General features: G+C 40.9%; 1 protein-coding gene across 3 annotated transcripts in view; it reads right to left on the bottom strand.

Annotated features, from left to right (window-relative positions):
* The window catches only part of GDPD4 (glycerophosphodiester phosphodiesterase domain containing 4), a 136,734-nt gene that overhangs the window by 98,736 nt on the left and 20,776 nt on the right, over nucleotides 1-17,222 (bottom strand). For all 3 annotated transcript variants that reach the window (XM_060176725.1, XM_060176726.1, XM_060176724.1), the window contains exons 3-4: nucleotides 9,016-9,109; nucleotides 5,972-6,031 (exon numbers count right to left, since the gene is read on the bottom strand). In XM_060176725.1, the coding sequence (XP_060032708.1) occupies nucleotides 5,972-6,031; nucleotides 9,016-9,109 (154 nt within the window). The remainder of the gene's footprint in view (nucleotides 1-5,971; nucleotides 6,032-9,015; nucleotides 9,110-17,222) is intronic.

The following is a 17,222-nucleotide window of genomic DNA, read 5'->3' as shown; positions in this document are numbered from 1 at the left end:
TAACGAGAGACAGACTTGCAACCTCACTAAGGTATTTTTGGCAGCTACTGCAGAATGCCCTTGGTGGAAAGGCTGAGAGGCCCATCCTCCCCAAAGGTTTGAAAAGAGCAGAGGTCCATACGGGGGGGGGGGGGGGGGGGGAGGGGAAGAAGCTCCTTAAAGATCAATGTACATATTGCAGGGAGATGGGTCACTGGGCCAGAGAGTGTCCGAGAAGAAAGGGGAGACAAAAGGACAATGGGGCCAATAAGACAAAAATCCTAGAACTAGGTGAGCTCAGTGACTAGGGCCAATGGGGTTCGAGTCCCTGTGGGACTATGTGGAATTTTGGTAGAGCTTAGGGAAGCTCCCCCCATCTTCACGGAGGGAGGTCTGAAAAGACACCTCTCTTGTTAGCCTCTCTCCATAGAGATAAGCCAAGAGAGAAGTCTATCAGACTCAGCTTGCCCTTTGTAAGACTCCCAAAATTCACAAAGAGCCTACACCCTCTCTCACTTAAGTTCCCCTCCTGTCAGCCAAATGGTTGCCTGCTTTAGAATTCACTCACTCAAAGTTCACACATTCCACTTCACCTTTTGGTCACAAAGGAAGAGCACATCCTGTCACACACTCCTAACACCAGACAAGTGAAAAGCCCCCCAAGACCTTGTTTCCTGGAGCCCTTTTGACGTCCTTAAAGCCTTGTTCTTCCTTCTCTATCTCACCTTGCTGGTTAAACCACTACTCTTCTCTCAAATGGCTTTGGATGATTAAATGCCTGCGTCAGGAGACTATTTTTATGTATCAACTCTTGTTATACCAGCCCCTGCCATAGGGGCATGCTGACCTTTAAGAAACCTGTGAATTCAGACATATGTGAAAACTGTTCTTTGTCTAGTCTTCTATATTAACCCAAACCCACCCCCCCAATAAACAAGTGTGTTCGTATCAGAATCCTCCCCGAGTTTCTTTCTTTTTCACGTAGTCTCTTGAATTAGTGATGAGAACTCAGTAAGTTTACCTTCCTGGCTGAGAGCCAACCCACGTGAGTGCTGGCAGGTCCCCTCCCCAAATCCAGGGTAACTTTAAAAATAGAGGGGAAACCTGTTAGCTTCCTAGTAGATGAAGCTTCCTTGAACCCAGCTACCTACTAGCTCCCTGACCCTGAATTAGACGCTCCCTTACATAATTGCTCTGAAATTCTGAGCTACACATCCAGCCTCCGGGAAGACCTGGAAGACTAGCCTTTAAAAGGAACAGAAGTGAACTGGTATACTGATGGGAGCAGTTTCATCAGAGATGGGGTAAGGTATGCTGGGGCCACGGTAACTACTGAACACGAGGCTGTGTGGGCAGCTGCCCTGTTGGCAGGGACTTCAGCCCAAAAAGCTGAATTAATTGCCCTCACAAAAGCTCTCAACCTAGGAAAAGGGAAGACTTAACATCTACACTGATAGCCACTATGCCTTTGCCACAGCCCACATCCATGGGGCTATATATCAAGAAAAGGGACTGCTCACAGCTGAAGGTAAAGCAATTAAAAACCAACAAGAAATATTAGACCTGTTAGAGGCTATCTGGATGCCGGATGAGGTGGCCATAATACACTTCCCTGGGCACCAAAAGGGAGAAAGTCCCGTGGCACCTAGCAGATACCACAGCCAGACAAGTCACATTAGAAAGAACTGATGAATTAGCTCTTTGTCTGCCGAACCCTGGAGAGCCCACCCTGCCTGATAAGCCAGAATACAAATCAGATGATGAGTTCCAGATAAAAAAGTTACCTCTCGCTGACAAGCACAGTAACTGGTGGGTAACAGCTCATGGTAAACTCATCTTACCCCAAGCTGTGGCCAAACACCTGCTACAGCATATACACAGAACTACCCACCTGGGACGAAGAAAAATGGCCGAAATTTTGCAAAAAGCCAGCCTAAGATTCCATAATGAGAACCAACTGATTAAGGAAATAGTTGCAGAATGCAAAGCCTGCAGACTTGCAAATGCTAGCAACCAGCCTAGAAAAAAGAACCTGACCAGGTGCCTACTGGGAAATAGACTTCACTGAGGTAAAACTGGAAAAATATGGGTATAAATATATGTTAGTGTTTGTAGATACCTTTTCAGGATGGAATGAGGCATTCCCGACCAAGAGGGAGACAGCCCAGACAGTGGTGAAGAAACTACTTGAAAAGATTTTTCCCAGGCTTGGTATGCCCCTTTAATTAAGCTCAGATAATGGTCCAGCCTTCACTTCCCAGGTAACCCAGAACTTGGTAGGTGTCCTTGGGGCAAAATGGAAATTACATTGTGCCTACAGACCCCAAAGCTCAGGACAGGTATAAAGTATGAATAGAACTCTAAAAGAGACCTTAACAAAATTAACTATGGAGACTGGCATAGACTGGGTAACTATCCTTCCCTTTGCCCTTTATAGAGCAAGGAATACCCCCTATACTACAAAGATAACCCCATTTGAGATCATGTTCGATCATCCCCCTCCCATAATCCCAGCCTTGAGATTAGACTTGCTCACTGATATTAATGATCAGAACCTGCTTGCCTCTTTACAGACAATAGCTCAAGTCCAAAAGCATGTGTGGTGAAGACTGAGAGCAATATATGAAGCTGCACTCCCTCCAAACCCTCATCCCTTCCAGCCCAGAGACTCAGTCATAGTGAGACACCACCAAAAAGAGGCACTTGAGTCCCGGTGGAAAGGACTGTATACTGTCATCTTAGCCACCCCCCTGGCCCTGAAGGTGGATGGTATCAGCTAGTGGATCCACCACTCCCACGTCCTTGCAGCAGAGATAGAGTTCAAGACTAGATGGCAACAAGTCTGTTCCCAAACTCCTGCTTAAGCTTCAGTTGGTCTGCTCGTGACTCTGTAGACTCTTTCTCTCCTGGTGACTCTAATCTTCGTTCCTGCTACTACTGCTCCTCACACCCCATTGATACTGGGACAGTATTCAGAAACAGAGATTGGCCCAAGATTGGGCCCTAGAAGTTACAAAAAGACAAGAGGGGAATATGAGATTAGAGAAAAGCCCCAAATACTGAGAACGGCCATTAACCTGAAACCAACTGTTCCTTGTTCTGCATAAATATTTCCACCTGTACCCACCCTGTAATAACTATAAAAAGGTGGGATGAAAAATGATCAGGGTCACAGACTCTCCCCTGCTTGGAAGGGTATTGGCGGCCCAAGCTTAAGCTTCCTAATAAAGGCTCTTGCTATTGCTTGTGATTTTTTGTACAGTTAGTTGAATAGCTAGAGTGAATGAGGGACATGAAAGTAGGGAGTAAGAGAGGAAGATGTCTAGGACTAAGCAATATTTGATTAGAGATTTTATGGTGCCTTCTTTAGTCCTTTCTACTAGATTGTCAAGTTTATTAGGTCTAAGTTTAATCACACTTTGGGGTATATAACTGCCCCTAGCATATGGAGATGTGAACACATGTACAAGTACCATAGGCCCTAGCCTATATACAGGGTCTATAACTTTGTTAGAAAATGTGCCATCTGGGAGTCGGGCAGTGGCACAGTGGGTTAAGCGCACGTGGCGCAAAGCGCAGGGACTGGCATAAGGATCCCGGTTCGAGCCCCCGGCTCCCCACCTGCAGGGGAGTCGCTTCACGGGCGATGAAGCAGGTCTGCAGGTGTCTATCTCTCCCCCCCTCTCTCTGTCTTCCCCTCCTCTCTCCATTTCTCTCTGTCCTATCCAACAACAAAGCAACGTCAAAAATGGCAATAATAACCACAACGAGGCTGCAACAACTAGGGCAACAAAAAGGGGAAAAAATGGCCTCCAGGAGCGGTGGATTCATGGTGCAGGCACCGAGCCCAGCAATAACCCTGGAGGAGAAAAAAAAAAAGAAAATGTGCCATCTGTGAGTCAATAAAAGTAGCAAACAAGCAGAAAGACCTAAAAAGACACCATAAAGTACCTGATGAAATAGTCTTTACTTAGATCTAGATACCCTCCTCACCTACCTGCTATTGCACATGCGTCAATTATTCCAAAGCTAACCTTGTCAGAAAAAGTAAGGACTACAAAAGCTGAATAAGGCCAAGAGATTGACATACTTTAATAATGACTCTTTAATCACTAACAAGCCACCCCATCACCTGGGGCCCTGGTCAGGGAGTCCTGGGATTCCTACAGAGACATGGTGGGCCCATGTGTGTGTAACCCATTGCTACCACCCAACCCCCGAAGTAAAAATGTTTTAAGGGAGAGATTAACATGCTCCTGGATTTGAGGAAACATATAAAATCGTATTAAAGTTTTAACTGGAAAAAAGAGTCTATAAAAAGGCAAGTGGCTTTAAAAAAAAAAAAGCAACAGACTGGAGCTAGAGCTGCTCAAGCTCATAGCAGAACCAAAAGAGGAAGGCCATGTTGGAAAACAGCTTCATGTTCTCAGGTGGTAGTGGCCAAGATACCTCTTTCAGGAGGCCAGAAATGCATTCTGCATGAAACTGTTCTGGAATTATAAAGGGCTCCAAACTATAGAAAGGTAAAAAGAATCTTAAAAGAGAAATTTCAGGGAATATAAGTAAATAATCATTTAATCCATTAAGAGAGCTGCAATCAATCTGTTATAAGTAGAAGGAGTCTCTAGGAGTATTCACAGAAAGGGCCCATAGTGTAGAGAGATAATAGTATCTACCTAGTCCTGATGAACTCAACCCCAGATTGTCAGGCTAGCATCGCAAGAGGGAGAGATGACCCAGGAACTAGGCTTGTGGAAGCAAGGCAGTACAAATCTTTATTCATTCGAACACCCCAGAGTCGGGTGGTAGCACACCTGGTTAAGCCATGTGGCACAAACCGCAATGGCTGGCATCAGCCTCGCAGTCTACACGCCCATCCTCCTCCAGCTCAGGACAGGAAGAGACAAGACTAAAATGGAAGTGGCTTGACAATAACATACATGGTTAGGAAAGGGGTGGAGAAGGGCAAAAGGGGCCAGGAATGGTATGGACCTCCCCAGCAACTGTTACTAGAGGTTCAACTGGTAGGATTAGCAATACCCTGTAGGGAATTAGGAATGAGACCTTTAGTCATTTGTAAGACAAATCAGAAGATTGATATGTAGATAAAAAAAGGGCGGGCCATAGTATCAGGGAATGTAGGGTGGAGCAGGCTTAATGTTTTTTTAAGGAATGCTGGGCTCCCAGAGGTGGGAAGATGCAGGATGTTTTTGTGAGGCAGGAAAGACTTAAAATAGCTGTCAAGCTTTTGAGGTTCATGTGTCCCCCCTTTTTCTCAACCCCTCTGTAGAGAGAGAGACTTACCTCTCATGTCAAGCCCTGCCAGGCTCCACCACATCACCACAACCTCCCTACACCAGATGATCCTAATACCCATCTTTAATGGGTCTATGTTTCTTTATTCTATCTCATTCTCCCCTGACCCTGTTCTGTTGAAAGATATATGAAAAGATTATCACTGCAAGCTTCTAGGTATAGGTAAGGCCAAAACTGGGGCTGGGGGGATTCTTAAGAGTTTGAGTTAATGTAAGGAACTATTTTTTTTTTCTTGTTTGCAGAACCAATGCCTAGTGCTTATATGATTTAACTGCTGTGGGCTGTTTTTACATTTAGAGGAAAAGACAGAGAGGGAGACACTTGACAGCACCAGTTTCTCCAGTGTTCCTCCCTTGTGGAGAAACTAAAAAAAATTTTATGACTGAAATAAGAATGTTCTTGTCACTATAAAGAACTGGGAAAGAAAAGGCATTTGTCAAAATTTTTATCAGGATGAGAATAATAATAAGTTAAGAAAAGAAGTGGTGACAAAAAAAGTTTAGGCTTAGTTCCTTCACTCAACTGGTTAAATCTGTTAGAAATTTAATGACTTCCATTGAAATAGTATCAGTATATCTCTTCTTTCCAAGAAGAACAATGAAAGTACTTAGCATTTAATTCCAAAAGCACATTCATTCCTACTCTAAGCTCTCCTATGAGGATTGAAATATCCTACCTTATGACACCAATGTAGGTAGAATTCATATCCTTCCCAAAGCAACAAAAGTCCAAGTAGCTGAAAAAGCAAAATATAAAAAAGTTATTTTGAAATCACCATCAAGTTTCACTGAACATTTTTCTGAACTCAAAATCCCTTTCAGAGTCTGAAAGTACACTTACTTCTTGCTAAATCTGTACTTTCAGTCTGTTTCTCTAACTGAAAAGTTCTCCCAAGGATCATTTAAAAGCTCTTTCTTGGGGAATCAGTACTGTAGTTATAACTGTTGACTACTATTGTTAACACTGGCATATATTCAATAATGATTTTAATCTAAATATAGTTAGTAACTGTCAGTGTGCAAATGGAAACAGGCTTCATCTGATGCTTAGAATTTATTAATGAGAGTTTGAATATAGAAGGCATTTACCTAGATATTTATGAAAATACTTGTACATTTATGATTTTGTTAATCATCCTTATAAAGAATCATTGCATTGAGTATTATTATTCCTGTTTTAAAGGAAACAAATCATGGCTTAACAGAATTTTATGATTTGACCAAGGTTACAAAGTATCCTACAGATAAAACTAGAAACAGAACCCAGATATCCTTTAGTCATCATTACTGAGACTATAAATATCTATCAAAAATATGTATGGTGAAGTAGGAAGTCTGACAAAACATACTGGCTTACTGTATACAAGAATTAGTTGGAAACTGTTACTATGCATGAAAGCACAATTCAGTGGCAAGAGATTGGCCCAGAAACCATTCTCATGTGCATTTTAACCATTAAAAAGAAAAGGTTCAGTGCCAGGTGGTGAAGCACCTGGTAGAACACACACATTACCATGAGCAAGGACTTGGATTCAAGCCTCCAGTCTCCACCTGCAGGGGGAAGCTTCAAGAACAGGGAATCAGTGAAACAGTGGTGCAGATGTCATTCTGTCTCTGTTTCTCTCTCTAAAAAACTGGAATGGAATGGTTGCCAGGAACAGTGGAGTCATTGTGTAAAGACTGACTCTCAAGATGAAATATAAAATGAAGCACTGTGGTCCACTGTGTAAAGGTACTGCTAACTTGAAGCTGTGGGAATCTAAAATGACAATACTGAGTAAACCATAGAACAAGGTATAAAACAGGAGGTTATAAAAGGGATATCCTGCCATTAATTTAAAAACTATTTTATTTAATCATGAACTTACAGGCTAGAATAGTGCAAATGAAGAGTTGGGGGGGAGGGTCCTCCGTTTTGTTGATAGCTAGTAGGCATATTTTAGTTATATTCCAAAGGGCCTGTGGCTAAACTAGTTTTTTTCCCCTGAAATTGAAATCTGATATGCAGGTGGATCCAAGTTATAGTCTGGGGAAATGATGTCATGGCAGGAAAAAGGACCAGAAAGCTGGATCAGGGAAGAGAGTAGCTCCCTAATTTGGGAAAGGTGTATAAATATTGTTGACTATAAACCCATCGATTTGATCTGATCTGGGGCCCATATTCAGCTTAGGTGCCTATGTGACTTCTGCATCCCTGAAGATCTGAACTCACATTCTGTGGTCATAAGTAGGAACGTTCCAAGCTGCCCCAGTATCAGGACCCATATTCCTCAGGTGTAGCATTGAGTATACTGTCCAGCCTCCCTTCACAGGATGAAACATTCTCTACCTTTGTTGATCCAAGTTCACCACAAGGTCCTATGGGGGCCCACAAAGGGGTCTATTGTGTTGTTCCTGGTAGAGATGACCAGTAACAATGGAGAGAGGGATTTCTTTGAGGTCTAGGCCCATCATGTCTGGGAATCTCTGGACTCCCTGACTAGGGCCCCAGCTTATGGGGTGGCCTGATAGTGACTAAAGAATCATCATTCAAGTATGCTAGTCTCTTGCCCTTATTGAGCTTTGGCAGTCCTTGATTTGATAAGGGTAGCTTTGGAGTAAGTAAGGGAAGTATAATAAAGTAGGTGAGGAGGCCTTTAGGTTCATGCTTAATCAATTTGTTTGGCTTTGTATGTTAACTCTCTTTTCAGCCACTAGGTTCCAGATGCTAGCATGATGCTCACCTGACTTCCCTGGACAGACAACCCCACCAATGTGTCCTGGAGCTCAGCTTCCCAGATCCCTTCCCTACTAGGCAAAGGCTGGGAATATGGATCGACCTGTCAACACCCATGTTCAGCGGGGAAGCAATTGCAGAAGCCAGACCTTCCACCTTCTGCATCCCACAATGACCTTGGTTCCATACCCGCAGAAGGTTAAAGAATAGGAAAGCTATCGAGGGATGGGATGGGATATGGAGTTCTGGTGGTGGGAATTGTGTAGAGTTGTACCCCTCTTATCCTATGGTTTTGTCAGTGTTTCCTTTTTATAAATAAAAAAATATTTATTTTATTTTATTGTATAGAGTCAGACAAATGGAAAGAGAAGGAAGTATCAGAGAGACAGAGAGAGCGAGAGACAGAGAGGCCTGCAAAACTGCTTTACTGCTTTCAAAGCTTCCCCCTGCAGGATGAAGACTAGGGGATTTAACCCTGGTCTTTGTGCAAAGTAATGCACACTGAACAGGGTGCACCACTGCCTGGTCCCATGCACGATCTTTTGAAGCTGATGTCTCTGGAAAATGTGGAACTTCCAGGTACACTGTGTTCTTCATTTTCTCAAATTCTGCCACTCATTTTAAAAGCCAAAACAGTAAAACACATTCTTAAATAGCACAAGAGTCTTTTCTTTCCATTTTAAGACTAAAAAAATTATTAAAATTAGTAAAGAAAAAAAAAAAGAACATCACTCTGCCCTGGCATATACAGTACCAGAGATTGAACCTGGGACGCCAACCATGCACGTTCTGTGCTCTACATGGAGCTTTCTAGCATGAGTCCTTTCTAGTATTCATTTATCCTAATGCCTAAAATTCAAATGTTTGTGTAAATCCAAGTTGTTATATCCTACCAAGATTTTAGTCTCTGATGGGCCCCAGTACCAACTGGATACCGCAGCACAAATAGAAACATTTTATGAGGAAGTTTCCAAGGAAGGAGCTAGGAAACTACTTTCTACTCACCAATAGCAATGAAGTGTAGACAGTCATGAGTATAAACAAACACAGCAAAACCACAGACCAGTAGAACCAGTATCCTGTACCTAGAAAAGTGATCCTGCAAAAATGTGTTTCAGTTCTTAAAATACAGTTGAAATCAGTAGCATTTGTACCAACATTGGACTAGATGAAACATAAAATAAAGGGAGATTTTTTTAAAAAAGGTAATATGTAAACACATCTGTAAAGAGCTTTGAGGACATTTAGTTAAGAAACTTTATCTTATAGGTAGATAAGTGTATTAGTGGGGTTTTATGTAAGCTGTATCAGCTTTTAAAATTATTGGAGCTGGGGAGACAGCATAATGCTTATGCAAAAAGACTTCCATGACTGAGGCACCAAGTTCCCAGGATCAATCCCAAGCACCACCATAACTCAGAGCTCAGCAGTGCTCTGGTCTATCTCGATCTCTCCTTTTCTCTCTGTATCTCTCCCTCTCACCGAAATAAAATATTTTACAAAAAATATTTAGAATATGTTATTATAAGATACATGTTAATATATATTATTTATTTTAAAAAAAAGAAAATTGGAGCTAAGAAATGGTTCAACTGGTAGATCACACACTTCACCGTTCTTCAGGGTCCAGATTCAGGCCCAAGAGCAGCACATGGGAGTGCCATTCAAAGAAGCTTCATTAGTGGGATAGTGGTCCTGTGGGTTGTCTGTCTCTGTCTCTCTCTCTCTCCACCTCCCCCTTCCTACCCTTAATCCTTTATCCAAAAGGAGCAAAAAGATTCCACTAGGACTGGTGGAATTATTCGGGTACAAAGTTCCAGTGAAAAGAAAAAACCCGACATATATATTGTAATTCCAAAGAGAAAAAAAGTCACTCACAAGTTTACCACCTTAAAACACTAATATTGGGAGTCGGGCTGTAGCGCAGCAGGTTAAGCGCAGGTGGCGCAAAGCACAAGGATCGGCATAAAGATCCCGGTTCGAACCCCGGCTCCCCACCTGCAGGGGAGTCACTTCACAGGCAGTGAAGCAGGTCTGCAGGTGTCTATCTTTCCTCCTCTCTGTCTTCCCCTCCTCTCTCCATTTCTCTCTGTCCTATCCAACAACGACAACAACAATAATAACTACAACAATAAAACAACAAGGGCAACAAAAGGGAATAAATAAAATAAATATTTAAAAAAATTAAACAAAAAACCCCAGTAATATTAGGGTAGTATGCCCAGCTGAGCACAAGTTACCATGCACAAGGGTCCAGGTTCAAATCTCTGGTCCCCACCTGCAGGGGAAAGCTTATCAAGCTGTGAAGCAGGGCTGTAGATGTCTCTCTTTCTATCCCTTTCTATTTCCTCCTCCCTTCTTAATTTCTCTCTGACCTATCAACAAAAAGAAAAAGAAAAAAAAGGAGGAGGATGAGGAGGAGGAAAAGGAGGAGGAGGAGGAGGAGGAGGAGGAGGAGGAGGAGGAGGAGGAGGAAAAAATGGAAGTGGTGAATTCACAGTGAAGCACTGAGTCTCAGTGATAACCCTGGTGGCACAAAACAAACAAAAACTCATACTATCCATTTTGGCAGGTTCCTTGTCCATGTATACTTTCTTATTATTTTTAAAACTTTTGCTAGTGATTTAATAATAGTTTACAAGATCATAAGATTATAGAAGAACAGTCCCTCACTGCACCCACCTCCATAGTTCTGTGTCCTTCCCTTCCCCCTGGATTTCCACCATAGTTTCCACCTGGGTTTCCCTAGGACAACCACCATAGTTTTCACAAAGTCCTATCAATGGTTTGACTACCTTTCTCTCTCTCTCCCTCTCTCTCTCTCTCTTTCTTTCTCTCTGTCCCTCTCTCTTTCAATAAGTTCATGTGTATGAGATCTTTATATTGTACACATGAGCAAAACCATCTGGTACTTGTCCTTCAAAAAATAACAGGCAATTTTGTATCATATAAACTATATAAATTATAACAAGTTTGTCTATGAACACAAATACCAAATATTTTTGTTCATAGACACTCAATGTATGACATATAATGAAAGGATATAGTATTAAAAAGTGCTAGAGAGAAAATTTTATCATTTAAGACATAGAAGACTATATATATGTATTTAAGTGTTATATGTAAAAATACATATATGAATTATACATATATATATATAAGAGTCTTTTAAAACTGTTTTTGTCTCACTATTCTTTGTTTGAACATCCTCTATCCATTTCTTCCTCCCCTGTCATGTATTTCTATGGCTTGTGTTTCTGAGTTTGTTTTACTATATATCACCGTGTTGAGTGTTAAATGGACTTTTTTCTTTCATTGTGGTACTCCTTTCTTTTTCTAAGATTGTGTCTTTAACTGACATTAGATGTGTATATACAATGTGTTTAAGGATCATGTTTGTTCTTTCTTGACCAGAAGCTTAACTTTGAGAATGGAAACCTTATGGGCAGAAAATTTTCCATTTTTATCTCATACTTTATGGATAAAGATAGAGAGAATGGCTGGGTGAGCATAAAGAAGGAGACACCTGAAGCTCTGCTTTTTAAATTTATTGGGGGGATTAAAAGTTTACAGTCAACAGTAAATACAGTTGGTAATCCTCATATAAAGCATTATGCTAAGTGTTAGGTTGGGGAGATACAGGAAGGCTGCATTTGAAGCTAAAAAGCAGGGAAGTCCTTGGTGGTGTTTTTTTTTTTCCCTCCAGGGTTATTGCTGGGCTCAGTGCCTACACCATGAATCCACCGCACCTGGAGGCCATTTCCCCTCCCCCCCTTTGTTGCCCTTGTTGTAGCCTCCGCTGTGGTTATCATTATTGCCATTGTTGATGTTGTTCATTGTTGGACAGAGCAGAGAGAAACGGAGAGAGGAAGGGAAGACAGAGAGGGGGAGAGAAAGACAGACACCAGCAGACCTGCTTTACCACCTGTGAAGTGACTCTCCTCCAGGTGGGGATCTGGGGGCTCGAACCGGGATCCTTAGCTGGTCCCTGCACTTTGCGACAAGTGCGCTTAACCCACTGTGCCACCGCCCGACCCCCAAGATGTTTTTAATTAAATTTTTATTAGTGATTTAATATTGATTTACAAAACTGTAAGATAACAAGGTGTGTTCCATGTGTCCATCCCCTCCATTGTAAACTGCATTAGTTCTTCTTAGATCACAAATTTGGGTTGACTACTACACATATATGTATTTGCCCAGTTTTTTCTATGTCTCTTCCTTTTTAAGTCATACTTACTACTTCTGAGTGTCCTTCCCTCCTCTGCTTGTTTTTTTTTCTTCTCTCTCCAAGTCCTGATGGAGTTGGATTAAAGAACCCTATAGTTATTGGGGGTCGGGTGGTGGCACACCTGGTTGAGCACATGTATTACAATGTGCAAGGACGTGGGTTCGAGCCCCCGGTCCCCAGCTACAGGGGGAAAGCTTTGCGAGTGGTGAAGCAGTGCTACAGGTGACTCTGTCTCTCTCCCTATCATCCCCTTCCTCTTGATTTCTGGCTGTCCTTACCCAATAAATAAAGATATTTTAAAAAAGAACCCTATAGTTATCTTCCCCTAACATTTGCCCCTCTGGGAATATAAACCAAAATTCTTTATGGGTTGCAGAAAGTGGAAGGTCTATTTTCTATAATTGCTTTTCTACTGGATATAGGGGTTGGCAGGTTTATCTATCCTGTTTCTATGTTTCCCTAGTGGTCCTTGGTGTTTTTTTTTTTTAATTATTTATTTTGGATAGAGACAGAGAGAACTGAGAGGGGAGATAAAGAGGGAGAGAGACACCTGCAGCACTGTTTCATCACTTGTGACCTTGCTCCCACTTCAGGTGGGGACAAGGGGCTTGAATGTGTGCACTCAATCAGGCACACCACTGCCCTGCCCCTTGTTTTTGTTTTTAAGCATTAGTATAGACAATATGATTTGGATAGGAGAATTATGATTATGATATTAGTGGAAAGATATAAAACAAAGGCTCAGTGCAGAGGAAATAGTTGTTTATAAATAATCCATGTAAAGTGAGCCTACCACATGTATAGTATTTAAAATTAAGACTTCTGGGGGGTCGGGTAGTAATGGACATAATGCACATAAACGCACATAATGCAAAGCACTAGGATTCACATAAGGATCCCAGTTCAAACCCCAGTTCCCCACTACAACAGAAGCAACAACAACAATAACAACAATGAAAATAAAATGGCTGCCAGGAGCAGTGGATTTGTAAAGCAGGCACCGAGTCCCAGTGATAACCCTGGAGAAAAATAAACAAACAAATAAAAAAGGGGAAAAAAAAGACTTCTGCAGGCTTTATGCTGGGGGGTTAACAAATGGGAGGTTTATTATATCACAGGTTATTTAGGAACATAAAAACTGTCACAGCAAAATAGGTAAAGGGAAAAGCTGTCTAATCATGTGGTATGGAGCTATGAGTCCTAAAGCCTAATTACTAGTGTCCAGATATACGTGTTAATGTTCCAAGGGAAGAAGAATGCTGGGTCAAGGAGAAAAGGCACAAGCAGGGGAAGAACAGCAAGAACAGAGAGTGATTTCCACCAGATGCTCTTTAAAAGATTTCCTGGAAGGTGGAGCCAAGATGGTGACTTGAAAGCAGCTGCTGGCATGAGCTCTGACAACAACTGCTAGAAAGCCTAGGATCCTGGCCTTTGGCGGGACAAAGAAGGAGGCGTTCTAAGTGTGACACCAAGAAGGTGACTATAGCTCAATTTGGGTTAGAAAACAGAGCAAAAAGAAAGGACAATTTTTGATTATTTCTCTCCCCCCCTCCCCCCATAACCAGACCCCAGGGGTAGGGAGCCGCTGCTAGCAGGCTCCCTGCTGACCTTCTTTCTTTACCAAGATTCCTGGTGAACCAGGTTCTATTCCAATCCTGCTCCTCTCTAAATAACTTGGCTATTTTTTTCCCTGAGTAAGGGACGTAGGCCCAGTTGGAGTGACAAATATCTGATCAAGCAAAGCCTCACCCCACCTGGGAAAGATTGCCTGGAAGTTTTTGTTTTTTTTTTTCTTTTTCAATCAGTTGTCTAGGCTCAATGTGCATGAGCTAACCAGGAGCTGTCCAAGCTGCAGACCCACTGCTAGGGCTTTTTACTCTGTTCTATTTTATTATTACTATTATATATACGCATATCCCTTTGCCCCACCTCCCTCAGGTTGACCAATATTAACTCTTAGTATACTTTCCATTGCTAGGCACCGGGTGTCTTACCCATTGTGAGAGGAACTTGTCTCACTCTTCATACCTCCTCTATCCACTGTACCCCTTCTCCCTCCTAGCTAATTAAAAAAAAAAAGAGCACAACTCTCCTTTCAGTGCTTTTTTTTACTGTTTTCTTTTTTCTTTCCTCTCTTTTTTTCCTGTCTTCCTTTCTTCCTTCCTCCTTCCTCTGCTTTCTGAATTCACTGATACTCATTTGTGAATTATTTCAGGGTAGAAATCTGACTCAGAGTGGACTCTCTTTGTGTGTGTCTCTTTTCTATTTCCCTTTCTCCTCTTTCTACCCCTAGAATTTACAGTGGACAGTAGATTTGCATAAATGTCTATTACTGATATCCGTTTTTTCCTTTCCTTTAACTTTTTCATTTGGATTTGGTTGCTATTTTTTCTTGAAATGCAGACATTGTGAGGCTAACTGGTATTAGTTAAACTGCTTCAGTTACTACTGTAATTTCCGAGGTTGGTGACTGCATTTGTCATAAAGGTATTTAGTATAGCACAGCTTGTACACAAAACACTACAACTGAAGAACAACAAAACATAAAAATAAAAACACATTAATAAAAAAAATGGGTAGATCAAGAGCAAATAAAACTGCTACTATAATGAAGACAAGAGCCCAGAAGAAACTACAAATCAGCCAGAAGTAACCATAGATAAGAAAAGTATTCAAGCAATAATAAACTTAATAATCACAGAAATGAAAACAACTTTCGAGGGAAGGGCTAGAGTATTAGGGAAACAACAGATGAGACCCTCAAGGAAAATACTAACTACCTTAAGGCAATTAGAGAAGTGAAAGCTGAAATAGCTGAAATGAAGAAAGCAGCTGAGGGAAGGGAAAGCAAACTAATAGAAGCAGAAAACATAATTAGCCAGACAGAAGGTGAGATAGAGAAAACTAAGAAAGAGGTGAAAGAGCTCAAAAAGAGATTGAGAGACACTGAAAACAACAGGAGAGACATATGGGATGATCTCAAAAGAAGTAACATTCGTATAATTGGCCTGCCAGAGGAAAAAGGAGAAGAAAGGGGAAGTAAACATTCTAGATGAAATTATAGAAGAAAACTTCCCAGACATGAACATCAAAAAGGACATTAAGATTAAAGAGGCTCAGAGAGTCCCAAACAGAATCAATCTAGACCTGAAGACACTAAGACACATCATAGTTACAATGAAAAGAAGTAAGGAAAAAGAAAGGATCCTAAAGGCTGCAAGAGAAAAACAAAAGGTCACATACAGAGGAAAATCCATAAGACTATCAGCAGACTTCTCCATTCAAACTCTAAAAGCCAGAAGAGCATGGCAAGACATTAATTGAGCCCTGAGTGAAAAAGGGTTTCAACCAAGAATAATATATCCTGCTAGACTTTCATTCAAACTAGATGGAGGGATCAAAACCTTCTTAGAAAAACAACAGTTAAAAGAAGCAACCATCACCAAACCAGCCCTGAAAGAGGTTCTAAAAGACTTCTTATAAACAAGAACATCACCATAATACTTGCAATATATCAGAGCAAATAAAAAATTTGTTGAATAATGGCATTACAATACATTAAATCCATAATATCAATAAATGTCAATGGCTTAAACTCAACCATCAAAAGACACAGAGTGGGAAGATGGATCAGAAAACATAATCCAACCATATGCTGCTTGCAAGAATCCCATTTGACCCAACAAGATAAACACAGACTTAAAGTGAAAAGATGGAAAACTATCATACAGGCTAATGGGTGACAAAAAAAGGTAGGAACAGCCATTCTCATCTCAGACACAATAGATTTTAAATTAAATAAAGTAATAAATGATAGGCAAGGCCATTAAATAATGATTAGAGGATCAATCAGCCAAGAAGACTTAACAATTATTAACATCTATGCACCCAATGAGGGACCTTCTAAATACATCAAGCACCTACTCAAAAGAACTTCAAAAATACATCAATAGTAATACAATAATAGTGGGAGATTTTAACACCCCACCCTCACACTTAGATCAACAAAGCAGAGAATCAACAAAGAAACAAGAGAATTAAATGAAGAGATAGACAGACTAAAACTCTTGGACATTTTCAGAGTTCTTCACACCAAAAAACTGGAATACACATTCTTTTCAAATCCACACAACACATAGACCACATGTTAGGCCACAAAGACAGCATCAACAAATTCAAGAGCACTGAAACATCCCAAGTATCTTCTCAGACCACAGTGGAGTAAAGCTAACATTTAACAACAAACAGAAAATTGTTAAAAGACACAGAATTTGGAAACTAAACAACATACTGCTTAAGAACCACTGGGTCAGAAAGACACTCAAACTTAAGAAATTCAAATGTTCCTGGAAACCAATGAAAATGAAGACACAACCTATCAAAATATTTGGGACACAGCTAAAGCAGTATTGAGAGGGAAACTTATAGCCATACAATCACATATTAAAGAACAAGAAAAAACTCAAATAAATGACCTTACTGCACACCTTAAGGACTTAGAGAAAGAGGAACAAAGGAACCCTAAAGCAACCAGAAGGACAGAAATCACTAAAATTAGAGCAGAAATAAACAATATTGAAAATAAGAGAACTATACAAAAGATCAATGAAGCCAAATGTTGGTTCTTTGAAAAATTAAACAAGATTGACAAACCCCTAGCCAGACTCACTAAACAAAAAAGGGAGAAGACTCAAATTAATAGAATTGTAAACAATAGAGGAGATGTCACAACTGACACCACAGAAATGCAGAGAATCATGTGATACATCTATGAAGAACTATACGCCACCAAGATAGAAAATCTGGAAGAAATGGAAGAATTCCTAGAAACATATGCCCTTCCAAAACTGAACCAAGAAGAACTACAAAACCTAAATACACCAATCATAGACAAAGAAATAGAAACCGTTATTAAGAATCTCCCCAATAACAAAAGTCCTGGACCAGATGGCTTCACAAACAAATTCTACAAAACCTTCTG

Source organism: Erinaceus europaeus, chromosome 17 (genome assembly GCF_950295315.1).
Source record: "Erinaceus europaeus chromosome 17, mEriEur2.1, whole genome shotgun sequence".
Lineage (NCBI taxonomy): Eukaryota > Metazoa > Chordata > Mammalia > Eulipotyphla > Erinaceidae > Erinaceus > Erinaceus europaeus.
Note: the sequence above shows the minus strand (reverse complement) of the source record. Positions and strands in the feature narration are given on the sequence as shown.